The sequence below is a fragment of the Rutilus rutilus genome (genome assembly GCF_951802725.1).
Source record: "Rutilus rutilus genome assembly, chromosome: 7".
Taxonomy (NCBI): Eukaryota; Metazoa; Chordata; class Actinopteri; order Cypriniformes; family Leuciscidae; genus Rutilus; species Rutilus rutilus.
In genome coordinates, this window is record NC_140221.1 from 46,498,639 (window position 1) to 46,522,108 (window position 23,470).

Sequence of the window (23,470 nt, forward strand, 5' to 3'; positions counted from 1 at the left end):
AAATAGTTATTTGGGTGTGAAACAATGAAAAATAAGTTATGCTACTACTGTTATATAAATAACTGTAATAAATATTATGAATGAAAATTCGAATTATGCACTTTATAAACTATACGAACGTGTACACATAGGTGAATAAGTAAGCTGAGGCTATTGATATACAGTGGAAACCAAAGTTTTAGACTCTCCTCTCTTTAGGCGTTTTGATATAGACTGCAAGCACCAAATTTATTATGCCAGACAAAACCTGATGGTACTTAAAGTGGAACTGAATGCTAGAAGTAAACGTAAAAAAAAATCAGTTTTGATGATACATTTTGTTGCATATCCTACTGTAAAGTGTATCTGAATATCTTTAACATTTTATTGAATGTCAAAACATAATTCGTTATTCAAAAATATTTGTCTGAATTGGTCTGCTCAGAATCCAAAAAAATTTTTTTTTGATTGGTTTGATTGATTATTGAAAAATAATGGTTTCAATGCTAAAAAATGTTTTCATTTTCTTTCTTCCTGTCTTTTTTTCCTTTTTCTGTTCCATCATTTGTGAGTAGATTAACAGAATGAAAATGAATGGGATAAAAGTTATATTGGATTTGTATTGAGGAAACTAAACCATGTCATTGGCCTAATTGCATAATAGTATATTAAGATAGGAAAGAAATGTAGGCCAAAAATGATGTTGAGATTTTTATATATAATATATAAATAAACATTTGGTAAACCTAAAGTAAAAGAAAAAAAAGAAAATGTTTAAGATGTCACTTTTTTTCTTTTTCTTTTTTTTTTGGTACAGACTTTCAACTTTTTTTTGTCAATATACACTCTTGGGCAAAAGAAAAAAGAAGAAGGGCTAAACACTAAGCTTTTAATTTAATAACCACAAATTATTGGTCAGGAAATTGGCTAAATTTAATCAAATGCACTACTTAAAAAGCCAGAAAAACATCAAAGACAGAATGAAGTTTTTGGCTGAATATGAGAGTGATGAATCACAAAGAAACACGAGCGTCTTCAAAAATCTGCTGAGAAATATAATAATACATGATGCATCTCTACCACAAACAAGTCCTTTAATGCTTCAGAGTACAGGAGAATATTGCAGAATGGCTTGTTTCCCACAAATAAAAAGAGAAATCTTAAGAGAAATGATGAGATGTTATTTTTCAACAAGACGCTGCACACACACTGCAAAGACGACCAAGAAGTGGCCTGAGAACGAGTCCATCAGGCTCATGTTAGTCCAGATTTGAACACTATAGTGAATATTTGGTCTCAGATTAAACTTTAAGGCATTTTTCAGATTCTCTTGAACTGTGAAGCCATTCACATTGAGTGGATCAACACTGACTCTAATCAAGCTGTTTCAAGGCTATATTCTGTGCTGAGTGACTATATCTACAGAATTTGTGCAATTCCTGACCAGTGATTTGTGAATAAAAAATATCATTAAAAGACCAGTAAATGTTTTGCCTTTTTTTTTTCTGCCCATAAATAAAGTGCTATAAATCTATTTTATATTCTTCAGTTGTTCCCTGAAATTTTCTCCTGTTAAGACAAAACAGCACATTATTTATTCTTCCGGCAGGTGCTCTACATAATAAAAGTTTCGTCATCTGTGTTTTATATTTCACATAATCAAATTTTATAATGAACATGTAATAGATGTATTTTAATATTAGTTATAATGGGAGTCTGGGTCTTTTGACATGTTTTTTTTTTTTTTTCAATAGCCTTTCTGTAGCCAAGAAGGTCATTCTGTCTATACAGAAAATGACTTTTAAAAATAAAACAAGCATGAAAAATATTCACTGGAGTAACTTTATGACAATTAGCCCAAGTTTAGCAAGTAACACTGCAACTCTCAATATTCTAATAACCAAATTAAATAAATAAATAACCAACACTTTTATTATTGAAATTATACAGAGCCCCTAAAGCAGTGGTGGCGGACCGCGGGACATAATTGTGCCATTTGACTGTTTCTATAGTTTAAATTGAGCAGCGGATCGACACCACAAGCGCTCAGGGTCGTTTACGGACAGTAATGATCTTTCAGAGCTATATCCTCTAATATTTTTATCTAGAGCCAAACTCGCTTCATTCAAGCTCTTTCCGCTCCGTGTGCGTCGCTTCTCTCTCTCGCTACAGACGTAAAGCACCACATTAAGAGCTGCAGATTTAAAGTCCAAAATAAAAATCACCAAAATAACATATTTAAAAACATATGGCTGAATATGATTTGGCTATTTTTTTTATTGGTCTCTTAAAAAAATAAATAAAAGTAAAACACATCAGAAGAAACTTTAACAGTGCAAACATCATAACAGATTTAGGCCTACATAAAAACGTATAAAGTGCAGCGGCGATGCAAAATACTTTAGAAAATCAAGCATCAAATGAAATAAAATAAAACATTGTTATTATTATTATTCTGGGACTAATAATATAGTTATATGTATTGCAATTTAAAAAAAAAAATGCACAACAGGTTCAGGATGCTGTTTACAAAGAGAACAATTACTTCAAAATCACTTACATTTTGTAGTAATTTTCGATCGAGTCCGTGTGGCGCGAGACCCCTCATGATCCTGACGGCACTGCACCCCCCCTCACAACTGATGACGCAATCCAGTGAAAGCGTAAGGAGGGGGAGGGGCGTGTTGCATCGGCACGCGCGCAGAGAGAGAGGGAGAGAGAGGGAGAGAGAGAGAGAGAGAGCGAGCAGCTGCAGCGGCAAGAGGAGCTCGCGCGCGTCCCACGGCATATCCACTAAATACACCCATATCACCCGAATCAAGCGCGATTTAAACATGGTCGACCGCGAGCAGCTGGTCCAGAAAGCCCGGCTGGCCGAGCAGGCGGAGAGATATGACGATATGGCTTCTGCCATGAAATCGGTAAGTGCAACTTATGCATTATATTCTGCACATGCATTATTCATTTACAATTTGGCTATTCACACATAGTTATAATCACGCGAAGTGAACTGTCTCACAAAATCGTGCGGATCGTACAGTGATATATAATAATGCATTCGTCGCATTGCTACTGGAAATTCCACTGATTTTCGCGTGAGCGCGCGCGCGTTCTTTCTTTATTCTTTTTATGAATCTTTTCAACGTTCTTATATTGATGACATAATCGATTCGAGTGAGCGCGCGCACGTTCTTTAGTCTAAAGGCCCATATAAGTTGATCCGGACCGACTGACAGGTCACAGTCCTGCTGTAATGATGACGAGGCTTATTTGGGAATATTGTGTGTCACTGCCTGTCATTCATTAAAATAGAGGATAATAATGCAGCGTTGAGTGTGAATCCAGATTTCTGGGCGGTGCCTTTCAAAGATCCGAACTGGACATCAGATAGACTCTTCAGTACAGCACATGCATGGCCATGATTATAACAGTTTAGCTTACAAATCCAGAGACATTAATGATAAAGCCTATGCATCCAGTGAATGCCGATTCAGAGCAGAATTTCTCTGAAAGCATGCATTATTAAAGAGGCTTGTGATTCATAAGTGTTATATTATGCTGGTGTGGGATGCAGATGATCCAACGCTTCTTTCTTTTGTCTCAGAAGCTGTTATCGTGCAGCACTGACTTCTGTCTAACATCGATTTACATTTGGTTTTCGCACATTCACATTCTCCGGCTTTGCAGGTTCGCTCTCACTAGGCGTGTCGCAACGTGTGCCAAGGTGCAGTGCCCATAATGCAGCATTTCATCCATCCATCAGCCTCCATCCAATAGGGTACAAGTTACCACCATCCCCTCTCTCTCTCTCTCTCTCTTCATCAAGGGCGTAGGTTTGCATTGAAAGTTGATTGGATCATATTGCAAGGAAGAACTAGATAACCCTGAGATTTGTGGTTTTAAAAACTCAACCAGTGTTAAAAAAAAAAAAAAAAAATCACAATCTCCTGTCATGGAAGTTTTGGAGGTCACACCTAATTCACGTGTACCAGTGCAACGTTTGTAAAACACTTCAGACACCACAGCTAAAGTAAAAGAAATAATGAAAGTAATCAAAATAAAACGGTTCAGTATCGTTGTCTTTACCTAAAATGTCAATATATATGGAGCACTAGGAGTGACACATGAAATGAAATCAGTTATCAATTTAATAATTGAATGGAAATAAATCCATTTTTAAATGGACGATATACATTATTTCACGTTTTAAATTGCAGATATTTATCATACAAAAAATTACAATGATTTATTTCGTCACTAGTCCTCCAAATATGCAATGTGTTTTTACTACGAAATTAACAATCTGTAATTTATTATGAGAAAAAAAATGTTAAATTTCCACCACTGAATACATTTATTTTTTATTTTTTGCAGAATTGCAAGATATAAACTCGCGATTGTGGAAAAAAAAGTGACTTATTTTTCATCCGGTGGCGTAAGCAAGCTTCCATTTGCACAAGTCATCTGACAGGAGGAATATATATGCTATTTTCATAACATCTAAAAAGTAATGAAATGACACTTTATTTTAAGGTGACATAGTTACATGTACTTACTATAGTAATAACAGTCAATTATGCATAATTACAAGTTACTAACCCTAAACCACCAAACCCTAACCGTAACTCGTACATGTAGTTAATCAATATTACTAAGTACTAATTTGAGTACAACATTTACAAGTACAAGGGTTACACTTTATTTTAAGGTGTCATTGTTACAGTGTAATTATATATTTAAGTACTGAGCAATATTAAGCAACTACATGTACTTACTATAGGGTTAGGGTTTGGTTGAGGGTTAGTTGCATGTAATTATGCATCATTTACTGTTATTACTATGGTAAGTACATGTAACATATGTAACAAGGACACTGTAAAATAAAGTGTAACCTAACATAATGTAATAGATTTTAGGTGTAGGTTGCCCACAGCATTTGTTTAAAAAAAAAATGTGTCTGTCGATTTGTAAATCATTGCATGTCAAGTTTTGGTTGGAGCTGATAAACTTGCAGCCATTTAATGAACAGGAAAGTGCATCGTTCCTCTTAGCTCTCTAAGACTGGATGCTGTCCATTACTGAAAAACGCCTCATCATTGTGTAATTGCACTATCTCTCGACATCCGCTGGGCAGATGAGTGTTTCTGAGGGGGGATGATAAGGGATATTGCACAGGGCTTCTGATACACCAGTCTGCCATTAGTGCGGTTCACGTAATGGTTCTACTAAACAGTTTTCATTCAGAGACAATGAGCTTGACAAATTGGTGAATTTCAAATATCATATAATGATTAGTTCCCTCAACATCTTCCTAAACTGTTTGCTTTTATGTGGTCTAAACTGATAAATAATTCTGACTGGGCATTAATGGCATGTTCCCTCTCAGGAGTCTCCCAAATCTTAAATCTTAAATATTCATAAGTTAAGCTCCATACTTATTTTGTGCCATCCAGTGTGCTTGTTCACTTTGCACCGCCTCTCTTTGAGACACACACACACACACACACACACACTGGAGGATGGACTGATATGTCCATGTATTGATTTACTCGTCAGCTGACCGGAAAGATCTCTGGTCCCAGTGCAGCTCAGGGGTGTGTGTTTATCCAGGTCTTCTTCTCACTATGGGACGAAGAAACCCTCAATACTGCAATAATCCTAATAAACTCCAACAGAAAAATAAAAACAAACACACAATAATCTGTCCCGTTGCTGATGATCCACTGTTACTTCTTCTCATGATGATGCTAATAACTTTTACCACAGCTCTCAGACTACTATTGTAGTATTGTACATTTTATTACTTGCAATTTTTGACATCATTATGAGGACTGTTTATCTACATGTCAGGTGTGTTTTAAGTTAAGCATGCTTGAGCATTTTATTCGTGTTGCTTTTTTACAAATTATATAGTGCATTTGTTCTGACATGTTATGCACAATCTGTCAGTTACAGCGTTGAACACTTGGATTATCCATAGCTTTGACCAATTACATTTATTCATCGGAAATAAAAAAAGTGTTCCGCTTTCATAAATCATAGAATTTGAAAAAGTGGTCGTACATTTTTTGGGATTTTAAACCATAATCAAAATTGATATGACAAATACCAATAAGCTGATTCAGTTTGCATTCCTTTATAAAATATTTTTAAAGTCCCCCTGTGGTGAAAATCCAGCTTTTAATGTTGTTTATGTGTGTATGTGGTGTTTTTAATACGCTTTAAGACAAACCATGTGTAAATTCATAAGTCGACACCATTGCTGAGTATTTCCTCCTTAAAACTGCAGTGAACCAAAGACCAAAGGCTTTGAAATCGCTGGTGTTTCTGACGTCACAAACTACCTTGTAACCAATCAGATCAACGTGTGATCGTCAACCAGTGGATCTCTGAGTGAGTGAGTGAGTGGAGGAGGGGCTCATTTGCATATTCATAGAACCACGTATACTAAATGAGGCGAGGGTGTCGAGTTACATTCAAGATATTTTAAGGCATGAAGGAATTGTTTTTTCAAGGAAAAACGTTTAAATATGTCATTTTGGTGATCAGAGATGAGTTTTAAGGGATGAAATTAATAACTACAGGGTGACTTTAATATTTTAACTGTGAGCAAATATTAACTTTTAACTTCAGACAACATGATATCAGCATGATTTTAGTATGATCCGTTGGATGCAGGGTGTTGTGGTGATTTGTAAACAACAATGGCCGTCGAAATGTAAGAATTGGCCGTTTTATCTCGTATAAAGTGTCATTGTGGACGATAACCGACACCAACGCTTCACAATGTCCCAACAGAAAGACTAGCATGTTTCATTTCTTTCCTGTCCTCCACGATGTCCTCACATCTGTGACGTTGACCAATAGGAGCACTGAAGCTCTTCCGTTTTCTGCTTTAAAACATGGCGAAACTAAAGAAAGTCGAGGGTGTTGGTGGAATTATGCACTGGAAGAAAGGTTTGTGGGTTTTCAAAGTGTGTGGTGCCAGATCATGTCAGAGTAGTAAAAAACATTAAATCAATCAGTTAATGATTAAAGGGATATTTCGCCGCTGGAAAGATGAATGTGTATTTAAATTGGGTCATTTATGTAGTAGAAATGTGAAATTATTTTAGAAGTTGGTGCCTTCTAGACTGAGAAAAGCCAGAAAATGTATTTTTGGCTCATGTGGATGAAAGACAACAACTCCCAGAATGCACTTGCTTCGCTGCCCTACGAGGCCACGCCCAAGCCACGCCTACCGGTTACAGAGGGCAGTATCGGGAGAAATGATACAGCTAGGCTACTAGTCGACCCGAAACTGAAAAGACGGCGTTTTATCGTGAGATCCTCCTATGGGCGGGTTGAACACATGCGGAACGAGCTCCTCCTACTGGCTGGAGTCTCTCGCCTCTGGACAGAAAAGCCTCAGATGATGCTAAATGATGATTTTTGTGTCATCTGAGGTCTTTTTCCAGACACACAATACAGAAATCTCTCGTCTCAGGGGGACATGAGGGAGGGAAGCACGGTCACTCGAGAATACTACCGGGTTTCTACTGATACAAAGCTTAATGCTAATCGGTGAAGTATCCCTTTAATAATTTAAGTCAATACATTTTAGTGGGAACAATACTTTTAAAAGCTGGTTGGTCAAGAGACGTTCTTATGTTTTCGCTCCTCTGTTTTCAGTCAGATCATTTTAAAACGTAAACTCCTGGAAAGTTTTCAGTCCAAGGATCCAGTAAGCGAATGCATTTGATTTAAAACAGTCAGTCATCGTGCTGTGAAACAGACTGAGCGGTGGCGCTGCATGAGCATATGATACGCAAACAACATCTCTCGGTTGGATAAAGCAAACCAGTGTCGCGCTAGTAAAGTTAGATGGATTACGATTGTAATCAAGGTAAAGGCGATTACAGTGACACAGGAGTCGCACATTAGGCGCACAAGACGAGAGTCCGTTATTATTAATGCGCAAACAAGCTGCTCACTGATCACTATTGTAAAGTAGTAAATATTGGGGTTGAAGAAGAGGTTTGTTGTGTCAAAAGGGAGGCACACTGTCTTTAAAAATCTGACAAACATTGTTTGTTTACGCTCTTGTTTTCTGAGGTCAGTCGCTAGTTCCAGCTGTAAATCACTCCGCAGAAGTAGCAGTGCTTCGCCTTCTGAGAATATAGTTCCCAGTATGTATACGGTTAGAAGATGGCGGTGTCATGTGACCTTGTTATTCGTACACGCTGTGACTATACAAATCACAACATGTAAATAGGAAAATGTTGGCGTTATTTTGTCACTTATTGGGAGCAGTATGCTAGCTGGAGCCGTTTACCTCCAGTCTTTGTGCTAAGCTAAGCTAGCGGTGGGTGCGTCAGACAGAGTTACGGCACGCACGGAGATGAGAAGGGTATGTATGGACTTATCTAACTCTGGGGGATACGGCGAATAAGCTAAAGTCACAAAAAGTCTGCGTGTTCCTTTAAAGATGGCAAGCCATGATTGGTCAAAAAAAAAAAATGTAGTCCGACTTGTTTCAGACATGAATTTAGGAGTCAAAATAGCACAATCTGACACCATAAGTAAAGTTTATTTATATAGCACCTTTCACAGACAAAGAAGGGTCACAAAGTGCTTTACAGTAAAAAAAAACTATAATAATATCAAAACAAATACAATACCAGCTGTACAAATACCATATAAATTTAATAAACGCCAAAACAAACTGTTAATTAAAAGCTTGTCCAAAAAGATGTCTTCACGTGTTTTTTTAAATGATTCCACACGTGACTATTTTAACAGACAAAAATAATATGTAGTCTGAACCTGGCATTAGCAGAACTACAATCACCATATTGAGCTTCTCCCGTTTAAATATTTACGAGTGGACCGTTTGTGTTACACGGCGTCTGCCTTTACGTTCCAGAATGGAGTTCGGTAGAAAACGAGGGATTGGCGAAAAGGAAAGTAATGTCAGAGGCGGAGTCTTTTTTAAAGGATTGTGAAAGTTCTGTGAGCTAATGCTGTGAGTTATCCGTCATGCATGTGCATGTGATCCACCGTCTTTCATCGGGCATTACCATAGACGTGGCTTGAAGTCAGCAACTCATGTTTTTTTCATAACAGTACAGTCATAAAGCTTTTATGCGGTTTATTTTTAGAAGCCTGCTGCAGCTGCAAAAACAGTAAAAACACATCTGCAATCACTCTATGGTTATATAAGAACAATGAGCTACTTTAAGCAAGAATCCCCCTCTTCCGCCCTTACAACATCCGCATGCATGCATTCTTCTTCTGCTTTCTGCGCCGCTTTCAATAGAAAAGCACCGATACTACATTTCTCCACCGATACCGATAGCCAGTTATTCCGCATAAACTGTCACAAAATGCTCTGAGACACGAAGGTTGAGGATCCAAATGCAGTATTTATTGAACAGGGTAATCCAAAGATGTAATCCAAAGTACAGGCAAGGTCAAACACAGGCAGTCCATACAAACTACTGATGTTACATTTGACACTGAAGCTTTAAAGCGCGTATCGAGTACGCAGCACAATTTCTCATGAAGCTCCGTGCCGGAGCGCGTATTGTTTTCAGAGAAACACGTGATTAACGAAAAACGAAGCCTCACTTTCTTTCCAGTCACGTGAATGCTTCACTTTGCGTGTCGGAATGTTTGGCGTGTCGGGACCCAGACCACTACTCTACAGGTTTTGCAAGTTTAAGTCCATTTACTAACATTTTTTTTATTTTATATATTATATATATATATATATATATATATATATATATATATAAGCCTATAGCCTATGTTACATGCTCATATATTGTGACACATAAACAGCATAGAAACCATAAAATAATTAGACCACCATTTAATTGCATCAAGCAACTCTTTTGGTATTTTTATAATTATTAATATTTTGTTACATTTAATTTATTGCCTCACTTTTATATGTGAATTAGGCTATATTATCAGAAAACTGAACATTTAGGGTTGTCAGGCTTTTATTTGTGCTTAATAGATCAACTAATGGCGCTGCGCACTCGGGTTTATGGCTGCTATAAATTGAACCAGTAACAAGATGGCGCTGTTTTCGACACTCATGATGCTTCGAATCTTATCCCGGAACAATCAAGGGAAAGCCTCAGTGCTTCATGAGGCTTCATTTCCCTATCCCTAGTCCATACTAGTGAGGTTACGTATGACACTGAAGCTTTGATGTGCGTATCGCACATGCAACACAATTTCTTGCTGTTTGAGCATAAACAACATCTGCAAAGTTACAGCGCTCAAAGTTCAAAGCGAAGGGAGATATTTGCTTTTAAAGAAATCACTTTTTAAGGACTACAACAAACGGCTGGTAGAGACTACACCACATTCCTCCCACATTACACCACAACCCCGCCCCCTGAACACGATTTATAGATTATCAAGACAGAATATGCTAATCAATGACTAGAAGATAACTACACATAAGATACATAAATTCATCAACTAACCATTCAGAAATGTCCTGTTGCTTCTACATGTTGTCACTTCTTCTTGAGTCTCTCCATCATTGTCTGACTCCGGTTTGAACATAAAATTTTCAGTGCATGTGTGTGTGAGGTAAAAGGACACAAGCTCTTGAAGCTCCGCCCCCTGTGCCGGGAGCAGAAGCTCATTTGCATTTAAAGGGACAGACACAAAACGGTGTGTTTTTGCTCACCCTCAAAAAGTGACAATTTTAACATGCTATATAAAAATATGTGGGGTATTTTGAGCTAAAACTTCACACACACATTCTGGGGACATCAGAGACTTATTTTACATCTTGTGAAAAGTGCATTATAACACCCCTTTAAGAATGTTCACTGAAAGGTTCATTGGGGAACAAAAAAACTTTTTAAGGGTGTAGCTGTTAGTGTGCCAACCTGTCTTTCTTACTTCTTGCCATCTCAAGCCCTTTTCTCTTTCTTCACCCTTTCTCTTGATCATAATCTACAACTTGGGTTAAAAGTCGCCGAACATTTGCTGCAATAGCTGGCGGCTTCAGTGGAGTCTTATGATGAAACCCAAACCATGGATTACAGTGACCACAAAGTCTCACGGACAGAATTAGCACACAACAAGAGCTGTATCACTGCACTGTTGTGCAATACTGCTCAATGCATCTGTATCTAATGAGGCCAAACAATCAAGTGCTTGACCCTGCTTGCGCTAAATTGTGTATGATTTATAGAGTTAAGATCTCATGCCACTGAAGTAACAAGGCATTGAAAAAAAGTAGTTTGGTGTTTGCCTTCTATTTAAAACCATTTCACCCATCATAAATCATACAGCATTTTGATTGTTTTGAAGTCTTTTGGCCCTTAAGATACTGACTCGTGTTTGAAAGCGTTTTGATTTTATGTTTTTCCGTAGAACTCATAAAGTGTAATGTAGCACAGTGTGTTCGCCTTCAAAAAGGACATAAAAAGTACCATGTTTTCCAGCTGTAGGCAAAAAAAAAAAAAAAAAAAACATTCTTGAAGGTAAAGGTGCCAGATTTCACTTGGACATAATTGACTGATAACATCATATGGAAATCATAAAGGCGAGTAGATCAGATTTTTTACTTTTAACTCTTTAAAGTCAACATGTAACACTCGCAACCTGTTTTGCTTCCATAATGTGACATCTACTTAAGTTTGAAACCTAGGGTGCATTTTAGGCTTGGGCGGTATTCGAATTTTGAAACCGTCAAACCGCCTCCCTATTTTACCGGGGTATACGGTATTACCGTGACTAATTAAAAATTATGACATAATGGGCTCAGACGGCGTCACCAAACTGTTGGCTTGTGCCTACACCGTTCAGAAACTGAATGCCAGATCAGGCAAAAAAACAACAACAAAAAAATCAAGCCCAACCCCTGCACGTTGTGTCTGAGTCAGGCCGACGGCATTAACTGTTATTATGAGCCGGACTGGAGCCCACCATTATTCAACATAATATCTGTGTGCGTGCAACAAGCAAGAAGGGCCTTTGTAATCCGGTGACGCGTGTCCATTGATTTTTATTAACCCTCATATGGTCTTCGTTTCCGGTTTACAAATCTGGTCTTTGGGGTCTATATGACCCCAACAATTGATAGAGAAATTGGACAAAAAATATACATTTTTAATTATACAAATAATATATGTTTTTTTTTGTTTACTTCTCATCTATTCATTAATGCTGTGTTTTGGGGGATTTGAAGTACTTTTTTACCTATTTACTGCAAAATTCCTCAACTACACCATTAGCATACATATGAAATATAGTTTTTTTATGAAAAAAACACATTAATGATGATCAAATTTAACTATGAGTTGTTTCTGGATATTGATCTAGGTGTTAGATGCATAATTCTGCCATCTGCTGGTTAGATGTTTTTTTGTAGCTAATATAGTTTTAGCCACAAAGTGTAATTACCATATACTTCCAGCAGAGGCCCCATAGAGATCCATTCATTTTTCTGGATGTGACTTAATGCTCTTATAATAGCTTTTTTATGAATTACATATTTAAACATTGACAAAATACTGATTTAATGTATTTTAAAAAGTTTAGAATTTTTTTTGTTGTTGTTTGAGGTCTTTTGAAGTGTCTTATTATTGCAATAATGCTATATAAATTTGCAATAATATCTTTATTGTTTGTCTCTCTGTGTGTATTTGATCTGTGTGTAGTCATGTTCTTTCCACGTTGCATTTGTGCTCTCATACCATACCTTCATTTATGTGTGAAATTTTTTAGATTTATGCAGAAATTATTGATTTTATTTCACAATTTCAGTAAAAATGCTCTCTATTGCAGTCACACCCTTTCTCTGTCTATGTGTGTATTTGTGTCTGTGTCTGTGTGGGCGCATATGTGTCTGTGATAATGTTCATTCCACATTACATTAGTGCTCTAGTACCAGGCCTTCATTTATGTGTGAGAATTTTCAGATTTATGCTGGAATTATTGATTTTATTTGTCAATTTCTATAAAAATGCTTTCTTTTGGAGTCAGACCTTTGTGTGTGTTTGTGTGCGCGAACATGTGTGTGTGCAAGTGGTCATGTTTGTTCCACATTTCATTTGTGCTCTAGTACCAGGACTTCATTGTGGTATTGAAATTTTCAGATTTATTCTGGATTTATATATTTTTTTTGACAAATGAAAAATAAAAAACATTTTTTCTTCGATTTTCCCATTCATTTCAATGTGGGGTCATATTGACCCCAAGGAACAGATTTGTGACTTTTTTTTTTACATACCTTTAGAACGACCGAATCAAGCCCAGTTTTTTTCTGTGTGTATAGATAGATAATGTAGGAAAAGTCACCAAATTTTATTCCACTGAGATGAAGGGAACCATTTTTTTTTATTAAAGAAAAGTCGCTTGGGGTCATATAGACCCAAGGACCGTCAAACCGCCTCCCTATTTTACCGGGGTATACGGTATTACCGTGACTAATTAAAAATTATGACATAATGGGCTCAGACGGCGTCACCAAACTGTTGGCTTGTGCCTACACCGTTCAGAAACTGAATGCCAGATCAGGCAAAAAAACAACAACAAAAAAATCAAGCCCAACCCCTGCACGTTGTGTCTGAGTCAGGCCGACGGCATTAACTGTTATTATGAGCCGGACTGGAGCCCACCATTATTCAACATAATATCTGTGTGCGTGCAACAAGCAAGAAGGGCCTTTGTAATCCGGTGACGCGTGTCCATTGATTTTTATTAATAAAACTTTTCTGCAAAGATGGAAGTTGACGATCGCATCTCTGTAGTGAACGCGCCTATAGAGAGAAATGCACATCATTACACAATCAGAGAGTGGCCTTTTTCTTTTCGTTTTGAATTGTTTCGTTTAAAGAAATTGACGATCGGCATCTGAACGCTATAGAGAGAAATGCACATCATGGATTACAGAGAGTAGGCTAGTCTATTTATTTTCGTTTTGAATGGTTTCGTTAACTGAAATTGACGATCGCATCTCCCTATGAACGCGCCTAGAGAGAAATGCACATCGTGGATTAGGCTACTTAGCCTAATCAGTGAGTAGCCTATTTCTTTCGTTTTGAATTGTTTCGTTTAAAGAAACTGACGATCGCCATCTCTGTATGAACGCGCCTAGAGAGAAATGCACACCATTAAATAATCAGACTATATTTCTTTTCGTTTTGAATGGTTTCGTTTACTGAAATTGACGATCGCATCTCCGTATGAACGAGAGAAATGCACATCATGGATTACTTAGCCTAATCAGTGAGTTGCCTATTTCTTTCGTTTTTAATTGTTTCGTTTAAAGAAATTTCAAGCTTTATTTATTTGTCATGTCTGTGAGGCATAGCCTTTTTTATGAGGTTTCAATGCAAGTGACAGCGGCATGCCCATCATGTCATGATTATATTAAATCCAGGCAATTTTGGTTGATGAAAACTTTATAAAAATTTAGATACAATTTATACAAAACGAAATTCGTTTTAAAGAGGCCTTTTACAAAACTAAATTTATTGAAGTGGTCAAATCGTCTGACTCCCGATGCATCCCATCTTATTTGTGCTGTTCACTTTTCATAATCAACAAAGATGGAAAAAATAACATTATAATATTTTAACAAATACGAAACTTAATGCGCTTATGTATCCTGGCAGCAGTGAGTGGGCGGTTTTTTCGGAGATGCGACGTTAGAGGTGTTTACATCTCTCGCGGTCACCTTTTTATTGCACAATTTACAAATTGCCTCGTCAGTATTTACCGCCTATCCCTTCTCATTCGGTTGGAACCAGAAATATTGCCAAACTGCAACCACACATAAGCATTTTTTAGGCAATAAATAAATTATATATATTATAGGATAAGTGCCGGTAATGACGGTATTGAAACTGATACCGGTGCTATTTTAAGATCCCGCGGTATCCGATATTACCGTAATACCGCCCAACCCTAGTGCATTTACACCATTTTACACGAATTGTTTTGCGTACAGATGACAGCGTTGTCAAAATGATCCTCGTTCACACGAATCCACAAAAACAATCAAATAAAATCAAATAAAAACAGTATTATTCATGCCAGGCCAGTAGATGGCGATGTCACTTTGTAAAGAAACACTGCGCCTATAGAGTGAACACGTGATACACATGACGTCACCGTTTTCACAAATTCACAGGTTTTTAGTTTACACGAAGATGATACCGGTATGTTTTTCAAAAAGTTGCGCATTGAAACCCACTTTCAAAAGCTTGTGTTTTTTCTCCTTAAAACTGCAGCGAACCAAAAACGTATGCATTTTAAAAGCTTTTAATGTTGTTTATATGTCTATGTGGTGTTTTAAACCGTGTGTAAATTCATAAGTCGACACCATTGCTGAGTATTTCCTCCTTAAAACTGCAGTGAACCAAAGACAGTCTCAAAAACACGCTTTGAAATCGCTGGTGTTTCTGACGTCACAAACTACCTTGTAACCAATCAGATCAACGTGTGATCGTCAACCAGTGGATCTCTGAGCTGAGTGAGTGAGTGGAGGCGGGGCTCATTTGCATATTCATAAAACCGCGTATACTAAATGAGGCAAGGGTGTCGAGTTACATTCAAGATATTTTAAGGCATGAAGAAATTTCTTTTCAAGGAAAAAACATTTAAATATGTAATTTTGGTGATCATATATGATCTCTACACATGCACTGCTTGATTAACAGCAGATTTTCCTGACAGGTTATTATGAGTATGTATCCACGTACAACAGCATGTCTCATCCACCCACACGCTCACACACGCATTACAGACACACAAACACATGCAATCTCGCACATACACACACACACACACACACGCAAGAAGCGTGGACATCATTGCTGTTGCCACGGCAGCAGCAGAGATAGTCGATTGCGTCCAAACAAAGACGATTACCCTGTTTCTATGGAAACGGCTCTTTACTTCCCCCCCCCCCCCCCCCCCGCTGTCTGGATGGGACGTTATGCGTGGAAGAGGTTAAAGGCAGTTTGTAAATGGTACTGTACGCAAACATAACTATGACTGCAATACCAGTTTATGCGTTACACAATGATTCAGCAACTATCTCTTTCAGTCTCAGGTTGTTTAATGGCTGTTGTGCTTGAAATGGAAGCAAGTTGTGGTGAAATTGACCAGTAATACTGTAAATTGTTTTGCGAGTCTGATGCAGGAAGCTGATTTAGTATTTTTCTGTTTATGAGCCAGTGCACATATGTGACCCTGGATCACAAATCCAGTCACGAGTCGCACGGGTATATTTGGGGCAATAGCCAACAATACACTGTATGGGTTAAAATTTTCGCTTTTTCTTTTATGCCAAAAATCATTCGGATATTAAGTAAAGATCATGTTCCATGAAGATATTTTGTACATTTCCTACCATAAATATGTAAAAATATATATATTTTTGTTAGTGAATGCAGCACAATTCAATTTTTTTGCACCATCAGATTCCAGATTTTCAAATAGTTTTATCTCAGTCAAATATTGTCCTATCCTAACAAACCACACATCAATGGTTATTTATTCAGCTTTCATGTGATGTATAAATCTCAGTTTAAAAAAACTGACCCATTTGACTGGTTTTGTGGTCCAGGGTCACATATTAAACGTGCAGCTACACTTAATAATTACAAAGAAGCGGTAAGTAACATATTGAATTAAACTGTGAAGTAGAAAGACTTAAGTAGTATTTTCTCATAAAACATACTCTAATAATATTAGTTTTAGTTACAACTTCAAAAAATATATTTTTTACAGGGCATGTAGGAGTCAGACAGGATTTAATGAATCTGGTTCTAATTCCAAAACCGATTCGTTTAGTTCTTTTTTTTTTTAACCACCAATTGTTAATTAAAACGAATCAGTTGTGCCATTTATTCAAACGCGTCTCTTTTTAGGAAAAATTTTTTGTCCATGTTGAACCAGGGTTTGTGAGTCTATGAAAAGCTAATGAATTAAATTATAAGGTAGACATTTTTATAAAAAATTATTTTAATTAACTGATCTTTTTTTTTCTTTTTTTTTATCAAATCAAAACAAGAAGCTTATAAAAAAAAAAAAATAAAAAAAAAAATGAAGGGCCAGATTTACTAACAGTTTGAGTCTGTAATTTAAAAAAATTACAATTATATACTTTTTAACCACAAATGCCCGTCTTGTACTATCTCTGAGATGCGCCAGGCGTAATATTACGTTGGAAAGGTGACGTAGTTGGAAGTACCAACCCAGTGTTTACAAGTTTGGAGTAGGAGGACCGGTACAAGACGGCATTTGTGGTTAAAAAGTATATAATTAAAAAATTAAAATGGCCGATGGTTTGTCTAGATAAGACTCTTATTTCTTGTCTGGGATCGTGTCGAGACTTTTAAGCTGCACTGAAACTCACATTTGGAACTATAAATTGTTGGACCCCATTGAAGTCACTATATGGAGAAAAATCCTGGAATGTTTTCCTCAAAAACCTTAATTTCTTTTCGACTGAAGAAAGAAAGACATGGACATCTTGGATAACATGGTTTCCATTATCAGAAAATTTTTATTTGAAAGTGAACTACTACTTTAAATTTCAGAGGGATGCATTGAATGCATTGGTTGTGTGATTTTGGATGACTAATGATACAGCAAAAATCATGGAGCCTCTCCGAAGGACGCAGGGAATTGCATCTGAAAGGTAGTAGAAGAGAAGCGAGAGAGATCTTTCTTTAGTCTCCAGCTCATCCGCCCACTGTCAGGCTGTTGAATCAAAGCATCCCTGCGATGCGTTCATTCGGACAATTTTTTGTAAAGAATGTGTAGGCTCACTCTTCACAATGTTGCTCTGTAAACGACAAAAACAGGAATTCAGCTTGCGATGTTTTTACACAAAAGCAAGTGGCATGCCGTTTGTTTGAAACTCTGCCAGTCTTCTATGAATAGATTTACTACACATGGTGAAAACGAACAATGAAGAAGCCATGTCCATAAATAGACATCTGGCAAATCACCACGCTGAAGCTTACTTGAACTGTTCATGACTCACAAAAGGACATTGTGAACTACCATTTACAACACAACCCTCTCTGCCGTAATTCTGCACTTGCATGACATTTCCTTAAACTTCAAATTAGTCCTGAGCAACGATTAATCGCATCCAAAATAAAAGTGTGTTTACATAATATATGTGTGTGTACTGTGTACATATGCATGTATGTATTTAAGAAATATTTGCATGTGTATATATATATATATACATAATTTATATTATATATTATAAATATTAATATTTTATATGTAAATAAAAAAAATCTTAAATATATACATGCATATTTGTGTATTTATATATACAAAATAATTATAAACTGTACACACGCATATATTTTGTAAACACACACTTTTATTTGGGATGCAATTAATCACGATTAATCGTTGCCCAGCACTAATTCAAATTTAATGGACATGGCTGAATTTGACACAGATTTGTGTATAAAGACAATCATCGCCCTTTTGGTTTTCATTAGTGACCCATGCAAATGAAGCAGGATTATGAGTGACACTAATGCCCTAGTGCTGCATAAACAGCTCTGTCACTAAATAAGGTTGAAGGCGTAAACGTTTGGTTAGTGTGTGTTAGTGTGCACCTGACCTAAGTCTTACCCGGGTCTCGTCTACAATCGACGTCCCCGAACGTCTACAGTCGGCGTTAGTTTCTCTGGGTTTCGTCTACAGTTGACGCCCTCTATCTCTAACTTGTTCCCCTAACTAACTTGCTGCGCAGCAATAATAACCAGACAGACTTCAGCAAATGTCCTCTAAATGCTTTAATCACGGCCGGGAGAGTTCTCAGAGAATCCCCCAAGAAGAAGCACAAGCGGAGGATCTCAGACAAATTTCGGAGAGAATCCCACCAGCAAACAGAAATACAACAGCTTTTATAGAATAGGAGCCTGATACATTACATCATTTCCCTACAATTTGATTGGTTCTTCATAGACAAACCCTCCTGTTACTAGGTAGAAGCAAACTCTGTTTTTGTGATTACTTCATAATCACAAGTTTTGGAACCTAGACATCTGTCTAGTTTCATTTCCCATTTTTGTTATTTTTTACACTCACACAACCAAAGTCACGTGTTTTTGCCAAAGAATTTTGAAACATTTAAGTTTCAAAAGCATACGAATGTTGTTCCTGCAAGAAAAATAAATGTTAGTTATGATTAATTTAAAAAATCCATCACATGTGCTTTTAGTTTTGCCAGCAATGTTTAAAGCAGACGTCATCAAAATGCATACTGCAATACCGCAGGTTTTCCCGGAGTACAAGATGATAAAGAAAATGAGTTAATTTCAGAAAATAGGACTACACTTTGCACCTCAATTTAAAGCCATTGGACAAATCAGAGAATGGTGAATACAATTGATATTTAGAATAATAGAAATAATTCTAAAGTCAAGTGGGTTATGCATGAACTGATCAAATTAATGCAATGCAGGATAAAATGCTTTGGATAAAAGGCTCTGCCAAATGCATAAAAGTACACTACTGGTCAGAAGTTTGGAATAAGTCGTTCAGTGATGTTGTGAAATATTACAATTAAAAATAACCGTTTTCCATGTGAAAATATAGAAAAGTGTCATTTATATCCTGTGATCAAAGCTGAATTTTCAGCATCATTACTCCAGTCTTCAGTGTCACATGATCCACATTCTAATATGATGATTTGGCATTATCAGTTATTACTAGTACTCAAATATTAATAATGGTTCTTGTTAACATCAATGTTAAAAAACAGGTTTTGCTGCTTAATATTTTTTTGTTTTCATGATTCTTTGATGAATAGAAACTTCAAAGCATTAGTTTGAAATAGAAATATTTCGTAACAAATGTCTTTACTGTCACTTTTGATCAATTTAAAAGTATTATTTTCTCTTTTTTAAATTTTTTATCTTACCTCAAACCTTTACTTTGAATTACCCCTATTGTCCCATGGTTTCCACAAAAATATTAAGCAGCAATGAAACTGTTTTCAACACTCATAATAATCATAAATGTTTCTTGATCATCAAATCATCATAGAATGTGGATCATGTGACACTGAAGACTGGAGTAATGATGCTGAAAATTCAGCTTTGATCACAGGAATAAATTACAGTTTAAAATATATTAAATTAAAAAACAGTTAATTTAAATAGTAATAATATTTCACAATTTTCTCTGCATTTTTTATCAATCTGTGAGCAAACCGGTAGTGTACAGTCAAACCAAAAATTTTCAGACACCAGATATAATTTATGTGTGCAGGACACTATAGTTCATTTATGTAAGTGAGGAGAGCAAAATAAAGTAAACTGTGACATATTATACCCAAAAATTCTTCATACAGTGACTACCAGTAAAATTAGTAAAAATTTGGGCCCAAAAATGATTCAGACACTTTGACCTGATCATGTTTTGCTGAAGTGTTTTTTCTTTAATTGCTAATGCTCTTTTTACACACAGACTGAACAAAATGAAGCATTGCTTGGTGATTGGTTGAGCTAAACTGGTATTATCTAATTGTGTAGTTAAATTTAACAGCTGACAGATATTCAATATAATTAATTTGTGAGACAGTCTAACACAGAAGGACGGACAAAACCAGTGAAATATCAACTGAGTTCTGCTCATATTTTATTACCATTTTAGCAAATGATAATGTGAGAAATGTTGAAGGTGTCTGAATAAACTTTGGTTTGACTGTAAATGTTATTTTATTCATAAAGAGCATGCATCACTTGGCCGCTTTGATTGAAAAACCTGTTAAAGTTTTAAAGAATGGTTAAATAACTTCACCTCCTCTCCATCTTCAAGGTAACGGAGCTGAACGAGGCCCTTTCCAACGAGGAGAGGAACCTGCTCTCCGTGGCCTACAAGAACGTGGTCGGCGCTCGGCGCTCGTCCTGGCGCGTAATCTCCAGCATCGAGCAGAAGACCTCGGCGGACGGCAACGAGAAAAAGATCGAGATGGTTCGCGCTTACCGTGAGAAGATCGAGAAGGAGCTGGAGACCGTGTGCCAAGACGTGCTCAACCTCCTCGACAACTTCCTGATCAAGAACTGCGGAGACGTCCAGCACGAGAGCAAAGTGTTTTACCTGAAGATGAAGGGCGATTACTACCGTTATCTGGCGGAGGTGGCCACCGGCGAGAAGAAAGCAGGAGTGGTCGAGTCTTCTGAGAAGTCCTACAGCGAAGCCCATGAGATCAGCAAAGAGCACATGCAACCTACACACCCCATCCGCCTGGGTCTGGCGCTCAATTACTCTGTCTTCTACTACGAGATCCAGAACGCACCTGAGCAAGCCTGCCATCTCGCCAAAACGGCTTTCGACGACGCCATCGCCGAATTGGACACCCTGAACGAGGACTCCTACAAAGACTCGACCCTCATCATGCAACTCCTGCGAGACAACCTGACGCTCTGGACGAGCGATCAACAAGATGACGAGGCAGGCGAAGCCAACAATTAAGCATTGAAGAAAAGAGAAGATCTTTTGAGACCCTTTTCCTCTCGGCCGTAATGTAAAACACGCGTGCGCACACTATAAAGAAAAAAATAAAAAATAATAAAAAATCACAAAATGGAGGCATGATGGAGCCACGTTTGCTGATGATAGTCGCCGCAGTTTTCTTTATTTCCCACTAAATTACGATTTAGAGAAATATGCTAAATAAAAAGAATGGTACGCCTCAAAAAAAACCATAAAAAAAAATAATAATAGACGTAGCTATTGTTCTGTGACGTTTACCTGAACAACAGCTTGTTGGTGCGTCAAGTCTATTCTGAAATGGCTGAAGAGTTACGATAAACCCGAACACTGGCGTAGTGGCTGTTATTGTAGTGAAATACGAAGCGGAGCTGCTTATATTAATTTACATTGTGAGTAAGAAGTACTTCAAAGCATCAAGGATAGGCTTAAGGAAAAAGAAAAAAGTGAAAACTTGAATGTTATCGCCTTGCAAACCGGCTGCACTGGGCGCGTTTTTATCTCTTGGATAGACGTTTATTGGGATTCTGAATTGCACCCACTAATGTTTGACAGTCGTTTACGTTTGAACTGGTTATCTGTGCCATTTATGATACACGTCGTTAGTATGCATCTCACATCTCACAAAATAAAATAAATAAATAACACAGTTCTGATTTCCCCAGTTACATGCATTGCCTTCTCAATCCAAAGCTAAAACCGGTGATTGAAATCGTTATTATTATCATTATTATTTCGTGGATATCAAAAACGGCCCTGTTCGAGAATAATGACGTTTAATTTTAATGCACTGAAGAGTAGTTTAATCTTTATTGATTCAAATAATCAACTGAAAAATATCATAATCCCAAAGCTTTGCAGAAAAACGACCATTTGAAACACTGAAAAAAATGATTCGTTGAATTTAATCAATTTTTTTATCGTAAGTGGTTGCAAACAATTGATTTTAGCTACATTTAAACAAATGCATTAAGTTGAACTTAATACATTTTAGCTCAACTTAATGTATTTGTTTAAATGTAGCTAAAATCAATTGTGTGCAACCACTTACGATACATTTTTTTTTTATTAAATTCAACGAATCTTTTTTTCAGTGAAGCAATGCCTAATCACTTGGTTTGATGCGCTCAGTTTATATCACTGATACCATAGACTGTTTTTGTTTTTTTGTTATTCTGTTAATTTATTTTTAACAAAATTCTCATGAAATGCACTTGCCTATTATACTGTTTCTGACGATTACAGCTCCAATATTCTCGATAATACAATATTGTGCATGCTGGTGATGTATTTATATACCATAGCTCGACTTTATTAACTTTAAAAAAAAAATTGTAGATGTTATGTATTCATATGACAAGAATTGAAACTGATTATTTTATATTTATTACTTTATATTGGATTGTTTCAATCTGTTATGATTCCTTTCTTATGTATTTTTTTTTTTCCTCGCTGAAGTACGCTATACCAAAACAGTGCGTGTTAACCATAAATCTGTTATGGATGTTGCTAATGCTATAGTGACATGCAATTCTTGTATTTGGGTTTTAAAATAAAGGAACAAAAAGAAAGCGAAAAGACAAAAAAAAAGAACCACCATATCCGACATTTTGTCACGGTAAATTATGATTAGCCTACATTGTGAAACGATTAATGTTGAATGAGTTTTCCTTTCTGTGCTTTCTTCTGTCAAATTCTGCTGTGAGATATTTAAGATTTGCTGTTATATCAGTGTTTTATTTTTTATTTCTGTATGGGATTCACTCATGGAACATTGCCTATTCTTATGATTTTATTTTATTTTTTCTCGTCTACTGGTATCTTAAATGTGAGTCATGTAGCGGTTGCACAAAATAAACAATGATAATAATAATGATGATTAAAAATAAAATAAAAACATGACTGTGCTCTTCTAGCCACCGTTTCAGCGCTGTCATTTCCTGATCACATCTTCAGAGGAAACATGATGTTGTAGCCTACTGTTATTACTGTA

General features: G+C 36.6%; 1 protein-coding gene across 1 annotated transcript; it reads left to right on the plus strand.

The window, feature by feature from the left end:
- Positions 1 to 2,679: 2,679 nt before the first annotated feature.
- Positions 2,680 to 23,392, plus strand: ywhag1 (3-monooxygenase/tryptophan 5-monooxygenase activation protein, gamma polypeptide 1). Its single transcript, XM_084413870.1, has 2 exons — positions 2,680 to 2,900; positions 20,803 to 23,392. The coding sequence occupies exons 1-2, from the start codon at positions 2,814 to 2,816 to the stop codon at positions 21,457 to 21,459; spliced, it is 744 nt and encodes a 247-aa protein (XP_084269996.1). The 5' UTR covers positions 2,680 to 2,813; the 3' UTR covers positions 21,460 to 23,392.
- The last annotated feature ends 78 nt before the right edge of the window (positions 23,393 to 23,470 follow it).